The following is a 20,507-nucleotide window of genomic DNA, read 5'->3' as shown; positions in this document are numbered from 1 at the left end:
TTACTACTTAGACTAAGACAACTTGGTTATTCAAAGCCCGCAAATTGTATACAATGAAATTGAGGTTTCAAATGTTTTTCAGGTAGGTCCCAATTCTTGTAGGTTCATTACTTTCCTTTCAGAGCCGAAAAAATCTTGTTTTATTTCCATATATTATTTTAATATCTTCATTATTGTGATAAATTGCTCATTTGCAATCTATGTTACTAGATTTTGTTATAAAGTTCAATATGTGTCATCATCCCTATTAAATTCTTGGTATACATATATACTATTTAAAATGAGTGGAAGATAGGTTGTTATTATTAATTAAATATATCGACATATCTCGCAGAATTGCAAACCTTAAGTGGCAGTGGGCAGGGCACATTGCTCGCAGAACTGATGGCCGGTGGGGGCGTCCGCGTACCGGAAGACGAACTGCCGGTAGGCCTCCACCGAGGTGGAGCGACGACCTGGTGAAGGTCGCGGGAATTCGGTAGATGCGAGCGGCACAGGATCGGTCGGTGTGGCGAGCCTTGGGGGAGGCCTATGTCCAGCAGTGGACGTCTATCGGCTGACATGATGATGATGATGATGATGTATAATAACCTAGTAATTAATAATCACCGTAAAGGCCCTATAATCATAGGAAGGGTAACTAGAGCATAGTTATTTGATAACATCCAGATATAAATTACATTATTACAATACAGCAGGTAAAAATAATATATTAAGGTAAAAATATTTTTGTACATAATTCATTTTAGGTAACAAAATATTTTTTAGGTTTATCTGCCAACTGAGTCTGCTTACGCCAAAAATCCATTTCTATTATTAATGTTCTTAGCTTAACATACATTTCTTAAGGTTAAGTATCACAGTTATTAATATTAGGTACATATATACCTGCTAATTTATTTGGGATGACTAATGTTTCAAATAAGCAGAGTACATTGAGTTATTGTTCCTAGTGAACATTATATTATTAACAACAATTCGGAGGATGGTGGAACTTCAACTATCATTTGTGTAAGTTCAACGACACTTGCTACATAATGGAAATGTAACAGTAGTTCTATATCTGTACACGACTAAAAGGTGTGTTGTCACATCGAGAAAATAGGTAGGAATAGGAACATTCACGAGAAAAATCGGGATGCTGTGGAACTTAACAGAAGAATTTAAAAAAATCCTAGGACATTTTTAACACACTATTCACGTTGTCGACAATTTTTTTCAGTCTTGTTTAGAATTTTAGGAAAATTAGCACATTTAATAATAGTCCCTTGGCGTTTGCAATGTGAACACCTCGCAGCTTCTCGACGGTTTGATTTTGTGATCCTCATTCGAATGCTCGCGCCAACAGCGCACGGGGTCCGAAGTGACGCTGGGACCGCCGAGTGACGTCTCCTGGAAGCGCACCCTGTGCCGGCGCACACTGCTGCATTCTACCTGTAAAACATATGCAATTTTAGAGATCAGTTGTTATTTTCTGTTTTCTATTGAAAAGTCTGAGTTGTTAACTGTATTTATTGACAAAATACAGACACGTTCGCTACGGCAATTAGTTAACATCGCAATCAACCATACCCGCATCGGGTCGAATAGATGCGATGCCGGGGTGAAGGTGTTAAAGTTATTCATGGCAAATTGAGTGAATCTTAGACGCACAACGTGATTTTATTATTTTTATCCAAAAAGTCAAATGTCATATTTGTTAAACATTTTATACTCCAAAAAGTGCTTGCTAACAGACCATATTATGTTTACGGGACTATGTATGACATGATGTAGACCTGCACTTTGTAAACTTGTTTTATTTAATAGATAGGTACAAATGTAAAACATGGTTGGAAAATATTATTCACTACATCAGGAGCGTTTTCTGATTGTCATAACAGGTTATGAATTTAATCTGGATTTGTTATGGACTGACAGATCATTTCTATAACATATCTACATCAAATTCATAACCTGTTATTACAATCAGAATACCCCTCCTGTACATACCGACTAGCAGGAAATACGAAGAATATCGGATTGAGCGCTCTCTAATTTGCAATAAACTTTAGTCGCGGAGCCAGTTAAATCTTAGTTTATCCTCACAGTCGACGCTGATATTCACGTAACACAAGCAAACGGAGGATTATGAGATTTAACTTGAGGAAAATTAAATTATGTTGCGGGGCAAAGTTAATCCCCGAGAATGTCTAAACATTACATGATTATATACCACTGTGTTGGCAAGTCCAACAGAATCTAATCTTATTATTATATTAACTTCTTTTTACAGTCTCTGTACTCTATGTTATTTTTTTGTCTCATTCGGTTACCATGTAAACGTACTAACTAAAACTTCACCTTACCTAAGTGCTTATAAATATTGGCCTTACAATTATTAAAATATTTATCGTGACAACAAGACGGACTTTCGGTTCCTCGCCTTTATATCTGCACCGGCCATTCCACCTCCACCGCTGAACACCACTAGCTTCTGCCCACGATTTCGTTTGCTTAGGATGACGATAATGATTTAAAAAAAACTATCAAATGCTCGGGCCTCAAACTATCTCCATACCAACTTTTATGTACAAATTAGTTCAGCGGTTAAAGCGTGAACAGGTAACAGACAGACAGAGTTTCATTTGCATTTATAATATTAGTAATGTTTAAGAGTGTGTTAAAAAATAAAAAATCGCGTTTTAGGAAGTAGCAAGTAAATTGTCGCCATCCGAATGTAACTTTCAGACGATTTTACTTGTCACTTGCCGTCAAACTTGCTAAGTCACTTTACTTAAGTTAGTGTAATCTTTCGCAGTCTGTTTAATTCATTTAAACTTAATTGAAATAACGTAACGTTAGTATCTAATATCTAACTGATTAAATAAAGTTTTAGGCGTTCCTATACTAGAATTATTTAATTCGTTTAAACAGATATGCATTGCTTTTAGCGTAGACAACAGTGTGCAGTAGGAATGACGCGCCAAATATACCTAAAAGAAAATAGTCGAGTATTAATAATTTTTTACTGCTCGGCTTTTAATGTTACAAGTTTTTATTTAATTTGCCCTGTTAGTATGTAAGTTATTTTGTTAGTAGTGTGGGTCAAATTTTGGAAGCTAAATTTGACCCACTTCCCGCTTTCCGATTGAGCTGAAATTTGGCATACATATGTAAATCGGATGACAATGCAATATTATGATAACATGCAGCTGATGGAGAAGGAGGTGGCCATGGGAACTGTGATAAAACAACGCAAACTTATTGGATGTCGATTTGCGGAAAATGCCCAGCATAACTAACTAACTAACTAACTTGGGGTTGTTAGAATTGTCTCGATGAGTATTAGTTGCCAGTGGAAAGAAAAGTAAAGTTAGCGATAAAACTTGTACCAAAAACGATAATTTTTTTTGCCGAAAACTTAATTACATATTTTGCTGTCGAGACTACTTCGCCTACATGTAGATGGATAATGCGCATTAGTTGGGACCAGTGTAATAACTTCCAATATTGTATATTATTATGAGAATGCTCAAATTCTGATCCGGATTTCTTAGAAAGGTTGTTTTATTTATAGCAATATCCTGTGAAATTAAAATTTAATAAACATGAAGACGTAAACTTATTATGTTATGAACACAGATTTAATATTAATCAATCAAACAAGCATAGAAAACATAAACACAATAATTAAACCTGCGAGATCATTTTTTAAATGTTTCAATGTGTATTTGAATAGTATCAGAGTATCATATATTAGTGTATTATCTATCTAAATCTAAATTTACTATAGATCCTTAGGCTCTTCATAAAAATAACTGTGTATTTATTATTCTAAAGAAATTAAGGTTTCAGAGACAAACAAAAACTCTTTCTAAAGCGTGTACCTATACTACCTATACAAGTTTATGTTATAAACATAGAAATACATAATATTAATATAAAAAAAAACATACATATATATATATATATGAAATAAAAAAACAAAGGTAAGTAAGCAACAAGTATTCTAGGAATTAGTGTAAGTAGGTACCTAATTTTACACTTTTCTATTTTTATACTGGTCTTATCGGGTACTAAACGAATACTTAACATTTGTTTATTAAAACCATAAACACAACAAAATTAATTCTAAACTTACAATAAAAAGTAACCTAAAATTAAAACTACCTACAAAACTAAAACTAATACCTAAAAAAAAAATATTATTTTCTATTTGAATTTAAACATTCTTGTGAAATCGTATACATACTTTGAAACTAACGTTTGGTTACAATTTGTGGTTATTTAATAAGCATGTATATCAAAAATACATACACCTTTGTATGTTACACGGAGCACTGTTTATAGGCCAATCAAATTAGATCCATAAATAGCATTTTGAGGAATTAATTCCCAGCAAGATTCGTAAATGCGCGTAAAGGATGACTCACGTTAGACCGGGCCGTGTCCGAGCCGGAGCTTCCGGCGCTTACTTTTCTATGACATGACAGGTGATCACGTGATGCTTTCCATAGAAAACGAAGCGCCGGAAGCTCCGGCCCCGACACGGCCCGGTCTAACGTGAGTCATCCTTAATCCGAGTTTGCTCCATTCCTGGAGGTGTGCATAAATTTTGGGAGCCTTAGGAGATACATTTTTCCTTGGATTGCCAAGCCACTCGATGTAGAAGGAACCCGCCATCAATTACAATGGCACTACCAGCAAAGTTTGGTGGGTCAGATTATGCTAAAAAGGCGCATTCGGATTTATTACATAATTTTAACAAAAAAAAAGAAATTTAAAGTGGCGGCCCTTTTTAGGGTTCCGTACCTAAAAGGTACACAAGGAACCCTTATGGTGCGACTGTCCGTCTGTCTGTCACATTGTTAAATATCTCGAGAACTACTGAAGCTATCGATTTGAAATTTGGAATAGTTATGAACAGCGCTAACTTTAACACATTGGAAGTGTAATGTTTTTTTTAATTAATTATGAAAAATGCCCAATATAAAGAGGGGGCAAAAAGTCAAAAGACGTTACTAGGTCGAGTGATATCATTTGAAAGAGCTCGAATTGAACATTACAAAACAATTTATTATTTGTTTTTCATAGTGAAAAAAAATTACTTGAAAGGAACGAAATTTTTTGAAATTTTCACATAATAACATTATCATAAATATTACAGAAAAAATATAATCACACCTCTATCTTAAAAACTTTTTTTTTAATTATTAAAACATTTTCTAATTTAATTTGCAATTTAAGCCCATTTGCGGGTGTTTGACTTGAAATCTCTATGACATTACACTAAAAATACCTTCTTTCAAATTGTTGAAATCGGTTCACATGATTTGAAAAACCAACATAGATACAGGTCGCGCAAATTAGTTAGCCAATTTGCCGATAGATGGCGCTGTACACAATTACGCTTAGTATACTTCTGGTCAAGTCTTTCGTGATTCTATTTACATGAGAAAATTGAAAGTTTGTACGGAACCCTCGGTGCGCGAGTTAAACGAACTCGCACTTGACCGGTTTTTTTTACAATTTAGACTACAAATTAATGTTAAGGTTCTTTTCGGATCCTTAGATATCAATAATCAATTTTCATCATCATTAGAACAATTTTTTCGTCGGACGTACCGTTTCCGATATACAAGCAATAAAAGAGCAAAAATTTATGCACACTTCCTGGGATGGAGCAAACTCGGATTACATGCATTTAGGAAAAAATGAAGATATTAAAACGATTTCCAGCTCACTGGGAATGAATTCTTCGAAAAAAATCTAATTTGATTGGCCTATTAGGTAAATGTATTTTATTTATTTATTTATTTTTTATTTTAAACTTTATTGCACAATATAACAAATAAAGTACAAATAGCGGACTTAATGCCTAAAGGCAATTTCTACCAGTCAACCACCAGGCTAAACAGAAACAGTGATAGGTGCAGGCATTGAACAAAAAAAAAACCAGAATTTAAAACAAAAAATATAGCGATAAATAATACACACTACCGAAAATAAACTTACATATACATACTATAATTAAATAAAAATATCGTGTATGTATATCAACGTTTTGTGAATAAGGGTGTTGTTTTAATACAATGTTTACGCATACGCGGTCGAAATAAGGGTCGCTACCCCGATAAAACAACCCCGTTAAAATGAGTAGGCGTTTCTTATTTCTACATACTTGTAAAAAAGTAGGAACCTGGGTAATTGTGCTTCAACAGTTTGTTTAATACACGGTGTTTTTTTAAACTCCTTTAATGATAAAGGTGCATTCCTGAGCTTAAATTAAGTTACTTTCTTAAAGACACCCGGTATTCTAATTAACTCCATTTCGGAGGCATCTTAGGCATCTATAAATGTGTACACTTGCTTTAGGTCTTGTTTACACATTGATTAGTGTTTAGTATGAGTTATGCATTTGCAAGTATTTATCTCGGACGATCGATGTTCGAAATGATTTTGATATGTCAAAGTGTTCAACATGTTACAACAACGCTATTTTGTGCGACATTTAATTACTTTTTACGAAAAAAAAACTAAAAAATAATTACTGTGCCATTCAGTTTCCATAAATGTACTTAGCCATACCCCAAAGTTATCAGTTAATATCGTGTATGAAAACTATATCTCATGCTCATTAAAGCGTTACAACATGATAGTCGGCATATAATATAAGCATAGAGTAACTTATACTAGAGCGGTACTGTCATAGTAAATTTTGTAACCCCAGTAAATTCACTGCCATCTGTCGACACACTTTAAAACTAAAAATGAAGATTTATAAAAATACGAGAATGTATTTAAATATAGATAGGTAAATGTTTTTTTTTATTTGCATTAATTATTTTTATGATTTTGACCCATATTCTTTCACTGATATGCGTTAAAATTTGTAAATAACAAACTAAACCATCAACGCCATCTATACGACTGTAGGCCAAAACTAGTAGCGCCCTCTGAACGAGAATCAAATTTTCTTGATTTTCGAGGCACGTTTTTTCCTTAGACTGTATCCATCTATTACGGAGTTATATCTTTGATATTTTAAGTATAAATATACTTAGGTACGACCACCGACGGTACCTAATAAATTTAAAATTTAAATTAAACTTCGAATTTTGGAGCAGAGTAGGCACATTTTACAATGATATTAATGCGATGAGCTCGGAGTATCATAATGATATGACAATGTAGCGAAATTAAAATGGTGAACTGAGAGGATGATGTGACGAAAATGTGGTTTAGAATCAAACTACTAAAAATAGAGCATAAACAGGTGGTTAGGAATATTTTCTTATTTAGAGGTCTTTTACAAAACTTCATTAAAATTAAAATTACAAGGACTTGGGCACATAATAAGCAATAGTACCTATACTTGGGACTCAGGGGCTGTTATTAAACAGCTTTTAAAGAGATATTCCGTATTTTCTCATGGGTTAGTGACTGCTTTCGCTCGTGTTCAACAATATACGTACGTACAATATATATTTAAATTAAATCATCATAACAATTAATAACACAATATAGATCTTCATTTTGTAACGCTGTGACATTTGACATAGAACTCTAGTCAAGTTCATAATAACTAACCTGCCATTATAAATCTATACATACTCAACACAAATATCCCTATTACGTTTGTAAGCATCATGTGTCATCATGGTTCGTGTAACAAACGAAGTGTATCAAAACTTTCTAAGAGCCCCGAAAAGCTCGGTTCTCCGTACAAACGTAGTTAGGTACGCTCTCATTTTAAAACGACTAGCTAGATTGCTCTGAAACTTTGTACTTACAAACAAGGTAAATAATTAGTTTATGTAGCTTAAAATACCACAGTACAAAAAATACAGCGAATTTAAGTTTTTCATAAAAAACTTGTTTCGTTTCCTTAATATTAAAATACTATACATAAATTAATATACAATGTAAGTTATTAGTTCACTTGTCTCGACAGCCAACTAAAATTAAAAGCTGAGCAGTAAAAAAATATGAATACTCGACTATTTTCTTTTATTTTAGGCTGTATATTTGGCGCGTGTCATTCCTACTGCACACTGTAGTCAACGCAAAAAACAATCCATAATTGTTTAATTAAACGAACCTAATTTTAGCATAGGAACGCTTAAAACGTTATTAAACCGGTTAGAACCTAAAATTATGTTATTTCAATTAACTACTGCGAAAGATTACACTAACTTCAGTGAAGTGACTTAGCAAATTTGAAGGCAAGCGGCAAGTTTACAAGTCCCGGGAGTGCCGGTGTGTATGTTTCAAGTTCTGAACATGTATATATATATAAAGTAGCAAGCAAATTTACAGTGACATCGCCTGCGTTAACGCTATTACCTAATACCTGACTATTGTACGTTTGAATGTGCAGATAGTCCTAGGTATCCGAGCGCACGTAGGGTTGTTAGAATGTAAGATTCGTCTGGATGTTCCTTTACATTTTTATAACTTCCAACCTGATATGATATAAAAATCTCCCCGAAAATGGACCTCATAAAGTCGCATAGCGAGACCGAGAAATATAGGATTTATTGTTTGAGACACGAACCCAAGCATCCTAACGTGTTGAAAAGATGTCTCATATTCCTTCTTTCTACCCCTGTAGGTACCCTTGCCACAAGTTTATTGCGGCCGCGGCCGTTTATGCTAGCGACTACGCACACTCACTCTCAGCAGTATCCAATTCACTCGGTCTGACTTGATATTGGTGCGGTCGAGATGTAAGGAAGCTTACGTAGTCGCTAGCGAAAATGGCGCCCTAAAACTCATAGTAAAAGTACGGGCAGCCCTAAGTGCATTAGATAATAATATTATGGAACTACACTTGTATGTACAGGTAATCCTAAAAACCCGAGTGCATCACATAATGTGGTAGAAAGCGGAGTGACCCCGACGAGTCGCAAAGCTAAGCCGGCTTTCGATAGCGTTCATTATCATAAGCTGATGCTGGTACAGCGTAAAATTTCTTAGGGATTTCTGCTCGTAAAGTTTATTTCTTCCATAACCGTCTGGAGAAGGATGAATTTGCTTTTGTGCAATAAACTTAAAAGCAATAAAGACGTGTTTTTTGCAGTAGGTACCCACAGGTTCTTTAAAGCAATGGCAATGGCACAGACCATATAGTGTCATTTCTTTTAAAACATGTGACAAAATACAAATTTTGTCACATATTTAAGATTTTTTTGTCACTGTAGATTTGCTAAGTGAGAAAATGATTTAAAGTTTGTTGATGATGTGATAAATACACGTGAGTTTTAACGCTTTTAATAAACGGCGAGTGAAAAAGTTGTGAATATTGAAAGTTTATTATTCATCAAGTGGGTGTGACATAATGGACAGGGTATGCGGGGCCCAATAAATGCAATAAAAACTAACCTTGGCAAATAAGCGTACGAGCGCACAAATGTGCATAAATCGAGGGCGATGAAAAAACCGCTTTAAGTGAATTTATTTACGTTGAAAATAATAATCTAATATAATATGCGAGTTAGACATGTAACCTTCGACTTGTGACTGAGTGTTTTTTAAGTCAAGGCGATGACTAAGTAACGTTATGCATCAAAAGGGCACACGTACTTACGATACACCGGCGGACGTATAATCGCTCCATTTCTATGTGATAAGCCAATTTTTCGTTTATCTGACATCAGATTTCTTTAATTGACATCAAAGCAAACGGGGCCCAAAATAGGGTTTATAGGTAATCTTTGTTTGTTATACATAATTATTAAATAGGTTCAGTGTAACCCGTGAAGCGCCCTAGTATCAAAGTAGTATGGAACTCCTATACTAAATAGTTACTATGCTATCACACGTTTGATAGTAGTCTGAGCGCTCCACGTGTTAAAAATACCTACAAGCCTTATTGAATAATTTGCATATAAAAGTTGATGAAACATTGAAGAACACGTTACAAAATATTTAACCCGACTATATCGTAGCGAGTGGATGTCATAGCCATATTAGTATTGACAGGAGAGCCTCTTGCGGAGGCTATATTATATGTAAGAGTCATGAACCATTAAGCTTTAGGATAATGCTTGGCCTTTCCATTCACAAACCACTTTGTACTTAATTTTGGGGTTATTCATTGTAGGTTCGGACCTATATTCTGCTATAACTCTGCGTAACCCACGGTTGTATTCATACTGGTCCTTTGCAGTTGAGCGATCAGTAAAATTAACAATATTCGCCTAGTTTTATGATGCTAATACTTAGTGTCGGTTCGTAAGTGAAGCAAGCAAGAATATAACAATGTTTGTCGGATCAAGTCTGCTCGTTATATCGAATTAGTGCTTTAGAGCTAAACGTATTTTCTCAAACATGCTATGTAATATTGATATTACGTTCTTTATATTAGGCTGGGAAGTATCACGACTCCGGCGCGGCTAGACGAGGGGCCTGTAATGAAATTTCATACAAAGTTGCAGGCCTAGGCCGGGAAGTGGCTCTTTTTTAATTTCCATTTCACATATATTTGTGACACAGCATCATGGCATTCAGCCAAAAAAAAAACTATAACCAATATTTGCTTATGGTTCGAAATGACATTCTGCCAATACCCCTTTAAAAAAAACAATAAACGATAATTAATATATTTTTCAGTTTTATTTGTATCGAATTTACAAAAAATATATAAATAAAACATTATTAACAAATTCCAATAATATTGAATTGCAAATTTACCTACAAATACAGATTTAAAATATAGTTGGTCAAACCTGTTTGTCAGTAAATAAGAACAAAAAAACTATACTCATCCTTTTCTTTTGGGTGCTAGTACCAGTGTAAGACAAAGATAGTATGATTATCTCTGTCTATGTTTGAAATGAGACAGTCCTTTGACAAACTATATTTCATTTAAATATTAGCGGTAAAAATGTCTACTCAAACACGCGTTCGTGTTTTTTTAATCGTTTTGGAGGTAAAGTTGAACATTTTTCATTGTGTATCTGTAATTCTATTTTATTGAATTTATTGTGCGTCGTTTATTGTGTTATTTAATATGAGTTCCGATGAAAATATTAAATGAATACCTGTTAATTATACTCCATGTTTAAGGCAACGATGTATGTGAAGCATAATATCAACATAAAAAACGATGTAATCTTAGTTATGTGGCTAAAACTACAGTCAGAAGGATGCAAGGCGAAAAATCAAAGATACATAAATATACCTTTGAACATTTGTGTAATAAATTAAATTGATTAACAACATGTGTAAAATATACGACTCGTGTGATAAAGATAGGTACAGGTGGTAGTTATATTTTGTGCCTGGTTTACTTTTAGTTTCTTTAGAATTAAAACTTTGATTTCGTGGAGATTTCTTTATTTATTTCATTGCATGTTTGAGAAAAGCACTATACATACATCGGCGTGAAAAGGGGTTGTCGGCCTCATAACTATCCGGCCTCACTACGTTCGGCCGTATATATGCATTCGGCCGGCAACCCCTTACTTCCCGGCCTCTGTAGTAATGTACTATTGTATGTAGGTACTTAATGTATCTTTCATTTTAGTTTGGCAATCACTGATCACGTCCTTTTTAATCGATTTGTAGATTTCACTGTAATATCTATTTATACCTATAAAGAATTGTAAATTAAATTATATTTTATTTAATGCAACTAAACATTTTAAATATGTATTATGAGATTACAATAATACATTGACGACTATTTATTATAAATATGCACCTATAAAGATACGTTCGACAAGGTACAGTATTTAGGTACAAGTAGGCTTTTAACGGTAATACCTAGTTACGCGTCAAATATAATCCTGTTGATTCGATTCTAATCGTATAGTTACAGAGCTTTAAAATATATATTAACTCTTCAATCGACAAGGAAAAATACTGTGTTGTATCGTTTTTTAGGGTTCCGTACCTCAAAAGGAAAAACCGGAACCCTTATAGGATCACTCGTGCGTCTGTCTGTCTGTCCGTCTGTCACAGCCTATTTTCTCCGAAACTACTGGACCAATTAAGTAAAAATTTGGTATACATATGTAAGTTTGTGACCTTTAGATGGACATGTAACGTAAACAAATAAAATTTAAACACGGGGACCACTTTTGGGGGGTAAATGAGAAAATTACAAAATAAAGTTTTTCAAACTATATCGTGTTATACATTTTTATAATTTATAAACTCAAATATATTTTTTATAATTTTAGGATAAACAGTTTTGAAGTTATTCAAGAAAATATACTAACAATGACCATTCCCCCCCTTTATCTCCGAAACTACTAGGTCTAAAATTTTGGAAAAAATACACAAAATAGTTCTTTATTTTATTTTTATTTTATTTTCTTTATTGGGGAAAAAAACAGATACAGGCCAGTGAGAATACACAGATAAGATTATAAAATTATAGGTATAGCATGCATCCTAACACAATTCCCACTAGGAGTTCAGGCATTAATTTTAGCTTTACCTATTACTTTACCTATAGATCACAGGAAAACCTATTAGAAATATGTAGCCAAGCGTGAGTCGGATTTAATTACTTAGTTTTTGATCCGACTCCTACGGGTTTATAGACTTCACTACACACACACAAAAAAAACACACACACACATAAAAAATACATTGATTGAATTGTGTCATGTACGGAACCCTTGGAACGCGAGTCCGACTCGCACTTGTTTGGTCTTATTATGTGGTTTTTTATTGTAGAAAAATCATGAAAAAAAGCTATTTATAATAGTTTAGAAAAAAAAAAACATATTGACAAGTATGTTGGACGTTGACACTGTTGACAGGTTCAGCGTAAAGTAATGAAATAGCCACAAAAGGAAAAGACGTCCAGTATTTTGGACGTTGCCGAGTATACAGCACTTTATGTGATGAGTCTTTATTAGTCAAATTCATGTGTTTTTTAATACTTATAGAGTAATTGCATTTTTTTTATTAAAAATACACTTACTGATAATTTCCACTACTGTAATGAATTTAAGTAAAACCCATTTTTTTTTTTATATTTTTGTTGTTTGTACAATAATTTCGTAGCTCGTAGGTGGTGAAATTTTATCAGTCATTGACTTCATTATTTAAAATTAAATCAAACTTAGCGAGGTATCGTATGATGCAGTAACATCTGGAGCAATGGTTTTTACAATAATGAATGCGCTTTTATCAAAATTTTCGTTAGGAATTTCTCGATTAATATATATACCTCGACCGTTATTCCCATTTACTTGGGGTCGGCCCTCCTTGTCTATCTTCTCCATTGCACGCGATTTTGTGCGGTGTCTTTATTGACGTTTGTTTCTTTGAGGTCTTTCTCGACCGTCGTCAACCAGGTGGAAGGGCGTCTTCCCCGTCCTCTTCAGATCCATATAAAATCGCAGGTCTTATCGCAGTTTTGTACATTTTGCCCTTAACTTTAATCGGCATTTTCCTGTCGCACATTACGCTTGTTAGTTGTCGCCACTTTAGCCATCCTGATGTTGTTCTATGGGTGACGTCGCAATCAATCTTCCCATCGCTGCTTATTTCTCGATTGAAATCGGGTCTTTCTCTTGATGAACGAACAGGAAAAAAAAACCGTCAAAATATATTTACAGTACATATGGTGCTACTTTTTCGCACTAGTGCGGGAATGAGCACTTTTCGTGCATATGTCGAAAGTTTAAAGGGCCATATGTACTGTAAAACGTTGTACGATACACGTGCGAAAAGGTAATTCGCAACTCGTGTCGATTTAAAACACTCCCTGCGGTCGTGTTTTAATTTATCGCCACTCGTTTCGAATTTCCTCTTTTCCGCACTTGTATCGTAAATAACTATTTTTAATCGATTTGGTTCATTAAGTTGTAATGCGGCAAGTAATGACTTTTTAAAACGTTTTGACCTAACATCCCTCTGTTTAATTTATTTACCACAAAACTACTAGGAATTTTAATAATTTTACTCTTCGCATACTTGGCAACGTCCAACATACTGGACTTAGCAAGTGCCGTGTAATGGACAACGGGCAAAATACTTTTCAAGTGTGTTTTACCCATAAATATAACACATTTTTATGTAAATCATACTGCCACGTAACAAACTGGTTAGTAACCTATGACATGTTTTAACGCTGCACAATACTGTCATATAAAAAAAAATTGAAACACGAGAAAAATGTCAGTGTCGAATGTTTCCTTGCAAGTTCTGCGTTCTGTAAGACTTCCACAAAATATTATGTTCACACTAGTTCTCAGTATTTTTTTATTTACTTAAAAATAACATATTATTCACTTATGCTATATATATATATGTATATCGTATAATATTTGGTGCAGATATTTCTTCTTGGGATGTCCAGTATTTGCTGCTACACATTGAACTAAACATATAAAAGATAGCTGCGTAGTGCCCGCGCCAATACATGTACGGACAAGTACGAGCGAAATGCACGATCACTACATAACATGATTCAATTGTCAATTTGACTGTACGTTCGAATTGGCCTGTAAAATGCGTTGTGTACGTAAAACACTATTTTTCCTAAGCACGTATTAAGAATTTCAACATTTTTTACTAGTATTTTATTAGTCTAGACACTGTAGACTGCCGCTAACAGAGCGGATAAGCATTATTCTAACGGTTGCTAGATAATAATATAAGTCTGTTTGTTTCGAAACAAAGATGAACGTAGCATGTGACAGATCAATTCTACCACGATAGGTACAGTTAAGCAGAAAAATCCATAAAATTGTATACCTCGTGTTCGTGCAATAAAATATTAAATTGAACGAGTTTTCAAATGCAAATAAGGCAGATATGAGTATGTTCAAAGGCGGGGTTCCACCAGTGTGTGGCACAGTGCAGTACAAGCATATTTAGGACAAAAATGCTTGGGCCGCACAGTGCCGCACACTGGTAGAATCCCGCTAACTATAATGGCACAATGTTCCAATCTGTTGTTATTGTAGCGTACTCGTATGGCTTGAATTTATTTTAAATCTGTAAAGTATTCAGTCATAAAAGCCTACGACATTTTTATTAGACATGCAGTTGAATTCATTGTAACTAATTATAGGGTTGACACTAAGACAGACTTAGTTATCATTATTGCATTAGAAGTGCCAAACGGAATTAGAAATAATATAACATGCAATTCTCACAGAAACTCAGTTCTCTCGGAAATTAAAGTATAGATAAGTTTATGCGAGAGTACGAAATACCTTAGGTAATGAAAAAAAAAGTGCTAATCCCAATAACATAAGGCCTAGTTTATCCTCTAAGTTTGAAATTCATATGACGCTTCTATCAAACCCGACCCCGGTAGCAATTCTTGGGACCAAAAAAGTAGGTATACCCCAGAATCCTTAGAATGGAACCGGAAAAACTGTTATAAGACGAGGAAGAGGCAACGCCGGACAATAAGAGCAAGAAGTGTAACTTAAGAGGGGGCTAGCACAAAATGGTAGTTTTTATATTGAGGTCTTACACGTACTAAACAAGGAAAAACTACATGAAAAAAATTCACACTTACTACTATAACCAATTAGACTATATTTGTAAGGGCAGACTCTAACCCAAATCTTAAAAGGTTAAAGTTGGCTCGATAGAAAAAAAACCGGCCAAGTACGAGTCGGACTCGCGCACGAAGGGTTCCGTAACATTACCCAAAAAACGGCAAAAAAATCACGTTTGTTGTATGGGAAGTGAATAATATGGGCCCCTCATAAATATTTATTTTATTCTGTTTTTAGTATTTGTTGTTACAGCGGCAACAGAAATACATCATCTGTGAAAATTTCAACTGTCTAGCTATCACGGTTAATGAGATACAGCCTGGTGACAGATGGAAAGACAAAAAGACAGACAGACAGCGGAGTCTTAGTAATAGGGTACCGTTTTTACCCTTCGAGTACGGAACTCTAAAAATGACGAAAACATGTCTAATTTTTATATCTTTTCAGTTCGATATCGTTACCAATTTTATTATAAACTAGCTAGTGATGTTGTCAAGGCATTTGACTAGCAAAATTTTAATCAGAAGTATAATACTCGTAATAATATTATTACTTTCAGGCGAAATCGCATTTTCATACAAACGTAGCCCTCATTTTCCTCTCTGGATATTAACTTATATTAATTAATTGTAATTTTTTTTTGCTAATTAATTAAATTAATTAGCAAAAAAAAAAAGAAAAAAAAATATTTTAAGAGATAGGAGCATAATTTTTTTTGTATGAAATCTGTTTTTTACTCCAAATTTTTACAATAAACAAAAATTCGAAAAAAATCAAACGTCCCCTACGTTTGATTAATATACATCAAATTATGTAAAAATAAAAAGATTTTCCATAATGTCCAGAGAGGAAAATGGGGACCATATGGGGTCTGCGTTTGTATGGAGAAGCGGCCTTCCCCTTACCTCTTAAAACCCGCGCGATCGCCAAATATTCCGTGGCAAGTTTAACGCGGCATATCTTTTGTTCCTTTCTAATTTCCTGGCATTACGCTCCCTCCTAAAAAACTACTGTGTTAAATTTAAGTTAATTACCATTCAAGACTAAAATTATGACAATAAATAACTATAAACTGAAATAGATACAATACACTAAAGAAAAAGTGACCAAGTCCACCGGTGGCCGAGGCGGGAATCGAACCCGCGTCTTCAGCTTTATAAATAATTGTAAACAGCCGGAGCTGAACCAGTTCACGCAACCAATGTTTATTTTTGGCGTAAAATTAGGCAATTATCTTAATACTTGGTAACCAGGAAAACTCAAGCAGATGTTGAAAAATATGTATTAAATTACTCTCGTTTACGAGTAATTTAAGACTAAAACGAGGTTACATATTAAGTTGAAAATTTTACGTATGTAAAGATTTCCGGGATCTGGTAACGGAATTAGGACCGCCTGCCGTTACGTGAAATTAAGGCTAAATCAGTAAATGCAAAAACAATCAGTCGTTCGACATATCGGTTCCTGCAAGGTAACATCTAGACATAATTGTGTTTAAAATGAAAATATATGCAATGTGGCAACCTCACCTCAATAACCCAGGAAAATTAAGGGTTTAAGTCACAGAAAATGTTGTGTGCGCGTTAAAGTTTTTTAAGGTCACATGTCACAAATATTATGCTCTACATTTTTTACCGAGATCATCTATTTATCTATGCCGAGATGTAAAAAGCGTTTTTCTGTGAACTTTTACCTTGATTAATTTCCGAAGCGCACACGAGAATTTCTATGACTTTTAATGCTACCTTTCGAAGGCGCCTTATGTAGACGCCTTAGAACACTGTAAAAAAACTGAAATGGAGATGGGCTGGTCATGTAGCACGCATGAGCAAAAAGAAATGGACATACAAAGTGACTACTTGGCCAGGACCACAAAATAAACGACAAACAGGAAGACCAAGGCAGAAATGGATAGATGAAATAAATAATGAGTAGCTGGCAAAGACTGGATGTCCAAACCTAACGATAGAGATGAATGGAATAATATGGAGGAGGCCTTCACTCGAAGATAGGTCCTTAATTCAAACTCAGTACATAAATAATTTAATTAAACTGCACGACATAAGTATATTGAACAATAAAAAAAAAGTTTATTTTTAAATCGTATCATAGTCGTGTTTAATTGTTTAATATAGATTGATTAAAATTCTAGATAGTAATTAAATTAAAATTTAATATACTTAATGTTAAAATGAATTATGAAATTGCTATTCTAAACTATTTTGCACGTGAAATTATTTGCGAATTGTTATGTATATTTTTAATATTGTAATGTATTTTAAATTAAGGAATAAATGAGGCTATAATAATAATGTAAACGTGTACACGAGTTTGGAGCTCGTTATCGCTCACTCCAAGGTTGATCTCTTTTTAGTCTTAATTTGTGTGGGTTACAAAGTAAAAATACAAATGTTTAGTTAAAACAAAGAGGATATAATAGGATAGAGCGGTACTGTCATAGTAAATTTTGTACCCACAGTAAATTCACTGCCATCTACCGACACACTTTAAAACTAAAAATGAAGATTTATAAAAATACGATAAAATGTATTTAAATATGGATAAATGTTTTTTTTTATTTGCATTAATTATTTTTATGATTTTGACCCATGTTTTTTCACTGATATAGGTTAAGATTGTTAAATAACAAACGAAACTGTCAACGCCCTCTATACGAGAGTAGGCCAAAGGTAGTGGCGGCATCTGATCGAGAATCAAATTTTCGTGATTTTCGAGGCACGTTTTTTCCTTAGACTGTATCAATCTATTACGGAGTTATCTTTGGTTAAAAGGAGGTCCACTAATTAAGCCGGGAATAGACAGTAAATGTGCCATTACAATGGATCAGAACACTGCATCAATAGTAGCAGATTAAAAAGTATCTGCCAATCTGGAATACTTTTCCAAATAGAGATATATTATCACTGTATCTCGCGTTCAAAAATAGTTAATTAGACTGTTATATACGTATATTATACGAAGAGACATATTTCTTTTTGTTATGTTATTATAGAATGACGCGTAGTCTGATCCGCTACTTTTGATGCTGACTATACCATACAGACAAGCGCCGTTTTACGTAGCGTCTTACGTAGGCGAACGACGCGCGAACGTGACTAAATCAATCCTTTGAAGAAGTGTCATACCGATGTCGTTGCGAACGCGACGCGGGGCGAAGCGGCGCGATTTGTACGCGAACGTCAGGCGCGGCGAGATGCGGCGCGGAAGAAACACACCGTTCATACCTACATATTATTATGTACATAAAGGATGACTCACGTTAGACCGGGCCGTGACCGGAGCGGAGCTTCTGGCGCTTACTTTTCTATGACAGGTGATCACGTGATGCTTTCCATAGAAAACGAAGCGCTGGAAGCTCCGGCCCGGTCACGGCCCGGTCTAACGTGAGTCATCCTTAAGTGTCCTAGGTGAGCGATGTTGACGCGATGGCGAAGCGGCGCGGCGCTGCGAAAAGCGGGTGCGATTGCGAAAATTAGACTCCAATACGACGCGGCTAGAGGCGTGGCACATGCAAAATACCGGATTTGATGTGATTAGTCGACTCACATTTGAATTTTTATAGGTTTTACTGTAATCTATAGGGAAAAGAAATAAAACAAATATTTAAATGCATGGAAATTGGCATAAAGGACTTACGCGCCAATAACGTGTATGGCACTTACGACTAATGTGAGTTCGCTGTGACAATGACTTGACTAATTAAGATTTATTATTATTACATTTTAAGCTTATAAAGCTTATCGTGAGGTCTACAATAGCTCACAGAGCCACAAGTTATTTTATTTTTATTTCTTAAAATTCACGACAATAGCACACAATACAAAAATCTACTTTATTAAACAAGAATTTATGGTCGATACCTTTCTAGCATCAAACCCGTGCACGTGTATTATAGACGCGCCCACTTCGGACAAGGCTATCGCATCGCGCCGCGCCGCGCTGCTTCGCGTTCGCGCGAAGAACGCTCACATAGGACACTTCCATACGTATCAATCTCAACGGTTTTTTTCTTCCTCGCCGCGTCGCGCCCCTTCGCATTCGCGCGGTTAATTCGCTTGGCCGCCGCGTGGGCCGCCGTGTTCGCCTACGCAAGACGCAGCCTAAGGTGCCATTCAAATTAGGACTGCACCAGCGTTACTGCTGTCGTATTGCGATTATTTTATCAAGGCATTTATATTGAATTGACGTGCAGTCTTAATCCGAATATTACCCCAAAAGTGGGTGTGAAATAAGTAATTATCTTCTACAAGGACAGAGACGATAGAAGGTATATATAGGTATATTATATTACAGAATATAATACATCCGATCACTGAACTTTACCGCCGTCTGTCTGGATCTAAATACGGATACCGGATAATAATGTATAATTCCACGTACAGCCGTAATTTTGGATATAATTATTACGTACGACTTAATATAGTCTGGTGCCGCCTAAGAAAACAACCGGCCAAGTGCGAGTCGGACTCGCGCACCGAGGGTTCCTTACATTACACAATTTAAACAATATATTTTTATGTGAAACGTGAGTGAAAGGTAAATTGCGGTTTACGATTTATGACGTAGGTATTTAAAAAAAAGTACTTACTAGATCTCGTTCAAACCAATTTTCGGTGGAAGTTTGCATGGTAATGTACATCATATAATTTTTTTTTTATTTTTATCATTCTCTTATTTTAGAAGTTAGAGAGGGGACACATTTTACCACTTTGGAAGTGTCTCTCGCGCAAACTCATCAGTTTAGAAAAAAATTATATTAGAAACCTCAATATTATTTTTGAAGACCTATCCATAGACACCCCACACGTATGTAGCGGGGAAAAACGCATTTTATCCACTAGTGGGGAAAGTAATATGACCTTGGATAGAGCGTGTTTAAGTAGCTTTTGACAGATAACAAAACGTATAACGCTCATAATAATGGTTCGTTCGATATTAATTATCATTAAATAAATGGTTTGAGAATTTAATAAAAAATACCAAATTTAGCTTTATTTAATGATTCTAAGTCATAAACTTTAAATT

General features: G+C 34.8%; 1 protein-coding gene across 1 annotated transcript in view; it reads right to left on the bottom strand.

Annotated features, from left to right (window-relative positions):
- Positions 1–1,220: 1,220 nt before the first annotated feature.
- LOC134748965 (adipokinetic hormone/corazonin-related peptide receptor variant I-like) overlaps positions 1,221–20,507 on the bottom strand; it is a 41,714-nt gene continuing 22,427 nt past the window's right edge. The window contains exon 9 of the mRNA XM_063683831.1: positions 1,221–1,434. Within this exon, the coding sequence (XP_063539901.1) occupies positions 1,255–1,434 (180 nt within the window). The 3' untranslated portion in view covers positions 1,221–1,254. The remainder of the gene's footprint in view (positions 1,435–20,507) is intronic.

This window comes from Cydia strobilella, chromosome 17 (genome assembly GCF_947568885.1).
Source record: "Cydia strobilella chromosome 17, ilCydStro3.1, whole genome shotgun sequence".
Classification (NCBI taxonomy): Eukaryota; Metazoa; Arthropoda; class Insecta; order Lepidoptera; family Tortricidae; genus Cydia; species Cydia strobilella.
This window is presented reverse-complemented; position numbering and strand designations above follow the sequence as displayed.